Source organism: Acanthochromis polyacanthus, chromosome 10 (genome assembly GCF_021347895.1).
Source record: "Acanthochromis polyacanthus isolate Apoly-LR-REF ecotype Palm Island chromosome 10, KAUST_Apoly_ChrSc, whole genome shotgun sequence".
NCBI lineage: Eukaryota > Metazoa > Chordata > Actinopteri > Pomacentridae > Acanthochromis > Acanthochromis polyacanthus.
In genome coordinates, this window is record NC_067122.1 from 29,768,817 (window position 1) to 29,774,816 (window position 6,000).

The 6,000-nt window shown below is 39.3% G+C and overlaps 1 protein-coding gene across 5 annotated transcripts in view; it reads right to left on the reverse strand.

The window, feature by feature from the left end:
• LOC110970473 (gamma-aminobutyric acid receptor subunit alpha-2) overlaps positions 1–3,119 on the reverse strand; it is a 46,252-nt gene extending 43,133 nt beyond the window's left edge. Inside the window, exons 1-2 of one of the 5 annotated variants that reach the window (XM_051954226.1) lie at positions 2,736–3,118; positions 2,214–2,298 (exon numbers count right to left, since the gene is read on the reverse strand). In XM_051954226.1, the coding sequence (XP_051810186.1) occupies positions 2,214–2,284 (71 nt within the window). In that variant the 5' untranslated portion in view covers positions 2,285–2,298; positions 2,736–3,118. Of the gene's footprint in view, positions 1–2,213; positions 2,309–2,717 lie in introns of all 5 variants that reach the window. The other 4 variants (XM_051954225.1, XM_051954224.1, XM_051954223.1 and 1 more) reach the window with 4 other exon arrangements.
• Positions 3,120–6,000: the final 2,881 nt, after the last annotated feature.

A 6,000-nucleotide genomic window follows, 5' to 3' on the forward strand; every position in this document is an offset into this window, starting at 1 on the left:
TACTGTACACACCCACATCCTTCTAGTTGTAAGCCATTTTATTTTTTATGCTTTATTACTATTGTTTTATTTTAAGTTTTAGTTTTTTAATTGCTTGTATTTTTTTTATATGTAAAGCCTGTTGAGTTGCATTCAAAACTGTGATATACAAAATAAAACTATTATTATTATTACTATTAGTTGCTTTGTGCAAACATTAGTCTGCTAGCAGTCTATTTAGCTAGCAGGCAAGGCTACAAGCTAATTACAAGTACTACTAAGTAACAATGTGATTTTCTGAACCCAAAAAAACAATAGAAGGTATGTACCTATGTGGCCACTTACGTTGTAAGTGTTGAAGCTTTATTTTAAACACCTTTTATCTTTCTTGTTGTAAAACTAACGATACTTTAAGAAAAAGATTTCTGCTAGCTTAGTGAAAAGAAGAATACTGCTTCCACCGCTGGCAGTTAGTTAATTGATTTTTTTAAATTTTTTTCAGAAAGTAACATCAATACAAGTGATTTATGTAATTCATGTGGTCAAAATCCTTAAACATAAGCGTCACCACTTGGCAGCCATCTTAGCAACGTTCCTGTTTCTGTTAGGTTATTTTGGGCTAGCAATACCAGGCTCCTATCTTCACTTCAATTTCACGATGCTGTGCTAGCGTCAGTGCAACAAAATGACTGGGGGTCACTTCCTGGTTTTGCTGGTACAAAGCAGATGATGTTAGTGAATTCTCCCATAGATTTCTGTTCAGGATTTTGTATTTTAAGTTTTTAACATTTTTAAGTAGTACTCTCCTTGATGGCATAGCTACACTGAATGTAGGGAATATGTTTTTAGACCTACATCTATAGAATATGTATGGAGTAGGGTTGTGGAAAAGCTTGTTTGTTACTCCGCCAAGGAACAATGGAGTTATGTGATGATCGGTGCACATTTGTCTGTTTGTCTGTCTGCAACACTACTCAAAAAATGGAATAATGGATTTTGATGAAACTTTCAGGGAAGGTCAGAAATGACACAAGCACTAAGTGATTAGATTTTGACAGTGATGCAGCTTATAGTCTGGATCCTCAGATTTGCTAAAGATTTCTGTATCACTGGGCACGGCGTCACTGTAACCATGACAAGGTCGAAGGACAATTGAGAGATCTCTCAATTGGACAGAGACCTTCAAAAAATTCCTGGATCCAGACGGTGATCCGGATCACCTTCAAAATCGAATCGATTGTTACTTGTGCTCTTCCGGACATCCTGTAAAAATTTGGTGAAAATCCGTCCATGACTTTTTGAGTTATGTGCTTTTCTAGTTCTAGTAATGTGTTGTACTTAAATCTTATCGCTTTTTTATTTTGCACTGCATCTTCTTCAGGTGTTTTCCTGTAATTTATTTTTTTGAGTAATATCTGGCATCAAACAAAGTTTTATTTTACATTTTTCATTGTAGGAAAAGCACAAATGTTGCTAAGAATATCAACAGCGGCTCCATTTTGTGACAACAAACCATGACACTGCGACAAGGAAACATGAACAAAACCAACTAAGCAGCTAAACTGAATGAATTTATTGGATATAATTCATTTTTCAGTGCATTTATACCTGCTCTTTTCCTACTGAGACACAGCCTACCAAAGCCACACAATCAGCAGTAAGATGGATGATGTGTTTGGCCAGGACAAGTTTTCATAATGTGCAGGCCTGTAAGTGGGGTCGTGGAGCCTGGAGGGGAATTCAGTGGCCTTATTTAAATCTCCTCTCGTGCATCTGACATCGGCTGCTTCTTTTGTCTACAGTCCCCCTGGTGTAAGCAGCTGGATGACCTGATCTGTCACTCTGGCCCATATCAAGAGACACCTTCACACCTGATGTGATAATGTGAGATGTCCCCGGATAAGACAGCATGCAGCCTTGGTAAAAAAAGAAAAGGTGCAGGGGTAGACACATTCTCACACAGTATCCTTTAAAGGAAACGGCATTAAAGGAAATGGGACGAGAAAATGCATTTTTTAATAGCAGAATTGAGGATTAACTGCAACTGTAATGCCCTGCAGGCTGTTGTCATGGCCAGACTGACCCTTCTGATTATCAGCAGCAGGTTTCCCCAGAGACAAAGTGTGTGATCCAGGGTCTATCATGGCTTCCAGGCATCTTCCAAATTAAAAGAGAGAGAGAGAGAGAGAGAGAGAGAGAGAGAGAGAGAGAGAGAGAGACAGAGAGAAACTCACCTGGTTTTCCAGAAAGCTGTGAGCGCCAGCAGGCAGACCAGAAGTAAAGAAGCGCTTTCTCTGCTCCACATGGCTGCTTCCACACCTACACACAGCTGGAATGAATGGAGGGGCTTCACACTGGATTCATATGTGACCTATACAGCCATTATTTATAACACTGATTTCTGGGGGATTCCCTTTAGCAGGCTGGAAATAATTTTTTTTAAAAAAACACAGACTGAGGAGGAGGAGGAGGAGGAGGATGACAGATAGTAATTAGCATTCGCTGACACGTCTCACTGATAAAAAAAAAAAGGGGGGGGGGGCGCTGGAAATAAAATAAAATGAACAAAAATGGCAGCAGCAGTGGCAATAATATTAAAAATAACAAGCTGTGACAAGGAATATGGAAGAAGGATGGAGCTCCTCTCCCACGCTTTCCAGCATCTCCTCCTGCCATTCTGTCCTCACTAATAACAGAACATCTCCTTTGTGTCTGAGCAGGAACACAAACACACTCACCTCAAGTGCACAAAGTACCTGCTGCAGCTGGAATCGTCGAAGATGAGGCTGGAGAAAGTTAAAGAGGATTCACCGCTGCTCTCTCCCGCTTCGGCGCGACTCAACGAGCGCAAGTCAGTCATGAGAACAAAGCTGATAAATCATAGTCCCAGCCAGCAGCAGCAGGAATGCACCCGGAATGCATTGGCTCTCATAGTGTCCCCAAAAATTTTTAAGAATTTTAAAAAATAATGCATCAAATGGAAGGAGATGCATTCAGCAGGAGTGAAAACAACGCAGCTGTCGGAGGTGATCGTAGCTTCAAATCGCTCCGTTCAGCAGCATCCTCAGCTGGTGGAAGCTCGATGTGAATCGTGATAAGCAAGAAACACATCTCAGTCTCTCCTCATCTCCACACAAAAAACTACAAAGGCTGAGGAAGGAAGACGCACTGGGTCCTAAAGGCAGTTTGCTGCAGATCAGAGCCGGGATATGAAGAAGCTGCTGCTGTTTCTAATGACGGCCAATGCTCAGTGGATCATTGATTCTGCAAAATAGAGTCACTGCTCTGATGGAAATGTTTGAGAACTGAGAGTCTGGGCAACCATTTTTATACGAGCTGGGATATGGGTGCATTTATGCTTCTTTATCACAAGTGTTTGGATCTGTGTATTTACTAGAACACTTAACTTGTTTCGGGTGTAAGCACTTGTAAGCAGTGATGTATTACTGTATTAAAATTAAGCTGAAATCTCCTTTACTGTTCTAAAAGCTTGAATCACCAAAAATTGCATGTTCTTGCAGGCTAATTGCTCAATTTTCATCCTGGAAGTTTAAACAAAATGGCAAATACACAAGTGGTTAACCATTTTAAGCAACCTTGTTTATTTTCACAATAAGAAACTGAAGTATTTGGATCTGTGTATTTGCTGGAATGAAAAAATCTTGTGATACTGATTGATGGTGTTCTTTGAATTGACCCACTGTGCTGCAGCTTCTTCAAGAATCATATTCTTGCAGGTTAACTGCTGCTGACTCCTGGTTGCTGCTGAAATTTAGAGAAAACAGCAAAATGTTGAAAAAGGAAAAAGAAAACTGTTCTGTATGGAAATGTTTGGGAACTGGGTGTCTAGTTAACCATTTATATGCAATCTTTGATATTTGTATTCTTCTTTATTTTCACAAGAACCTGAAGTAGTAGGATCTGTGTATTGACTGGAATATCAAAGGACTGAGCACGGATTAATGACGTTGTTTAGGGTGGAATTACTTGCAAACTCTGGGATACATTACTGATGTAAAACAGTTTAGAAGCACAACCTCAGTACCTGATGTGCAGACATGTTGAGTAGAGAGGCTGACATGAACAACACATTATTTTGTTTGTTTACTTTATTTAGCTCAGGGGCTACAAGGAAAACTGTACATTTTAATATTAACTTCACTTGTCTGATTAAGGCAAACAACCCCTTTAAATATACAGTAAGTTTGCAGAAGCCATCACCTGATTATCTTCCCTGTGGAGGTCGATCTCATCCTGGAGGATAAAGAAGAAACTCCTAAGCAGCTCTTTTTTATGTTCCTAAGTAGGCGGAATCTCAATGGTTGGATTGTGGACGTGTCCTGATTGGCCTGTTTAAACTGGAAGGCAAACCCTCTGCCCTGTGTAACGGGAGAGAAGTGAGGGAGTCATTTGCTCTGAAAGCACAACATGCAGCCCTCATAGCAGCTGAATGCAAGATGTGAAAGTTTTCTTGTTAATTCTTTTCTTAGGCGTTTTCTCCAGTGTGAGAGACTGTTAGAGAAACCTCTGAACAGATAAAGGGATGGATGTGAGCAGACGATGAAGGAGAAGCCATCATCTTATAGAGTGATACCTTCGTGTTCTCCATCCAAATATCCACATGGTAAAAGAGCACAATGACAGGGGAGGGAGAAGCTGCACATCTGCTCAGCGGGATCCTTCAACACCAGTGGTGACTGTGGTAAAGCAAAGGGCTGGAGATGGAAAAACCTCACAGCTTGCTTGGGACAATATGGACACTGGGTGTGGCAAGAAACCTGTACATTCAAAATGAAGACATAACAACACAAGACTTTATTTTACCCTTTAACCCTTTGGAGTGATTGGACTCTACACTCTTCCATAAGTGGGTCAAAAATGAGAATAAGAATCAATGTGTTTTTAACGCCATTTTCGTCATTTTGGTTAAGAATAATCATTTGTATTATTGTTTTGCATTATATTTTGGTCACACATGCAGATATACACACAGAAACACACTCTAATGCTAGCTGGCTTAGTCAGCTAACTATAACGTAGGCTAATTTGATGATACATAAGAACAACAAACACTTTCACACAAGAGTCATGAATGTGCAGGTATGCCGAAAAATATAAATTTGATGGCATCTAGTTTTTTTCTGAGGTAAAAAATGTAGATAATAATTACATGTATCAGGTCTTGCTGTATAAAATAATTTTCCTGATGGGTGACACTTCTGACATAGTGTTTGTGGTCCACAGTAAATATATTCCTGACCGTTACAATTAATAAGATTGGCAGATTTCCATGAGACTCTATGGGAAATGCATGCAGGCCATTTTTGACCCACTTTTGGAAGCTTGGGGTAGTAATCCAAATATGCTAATTTCTTAAAAAGTCTAAAAGGTAACTTAAAAATTTAAATGGAATTATATGGAAAACATGTTTTTTGAGGAATAGTTGGAATATGAAATGACAACAACTTTTCATTAAAAAGATATTATCATTTTTGACCCACTTACGCATCTAAGGGTACAGAAAGTCAGCTGAGTTGTGTGCTGTTCCTTGTTCAGTTCAGTTTTCCACAAATGTGTTGAAGGCACTAGCTGACACTGGTGGTTCACAAACATTGCTAAAGTCTATCCTGACTCTGTTGTTCCTGAGCCCCACTCAGAGGCAAATCCAGACAATTTCAGGCAAAAGCAGGAGAATGATTCATCCCTAAACCCCTCTCTGCACAAATTAAGCTTAAATATTCAAGAATCACACATTCTTGCAAGTTAACTGCTCGGTTTTCTTCCAAGTTGCTGGCAAAATGTAAAGAAAATGGTATAATATTGATTTGAGTTACAGTATCACAAAGATGTACTTTAGGGTGATAAAGTAGGGAAACTCTGGGACACATTACTACCTTAAAATTAAAATTGAATGAACAAGAACCACAGATTCTTGCAGGTTGACTCCTGAGTTATCTCCCTGTTTGCTGCTGAAATTTAAACACAAATGATTTGTGTTTTATTGATTTGAAATATAATATC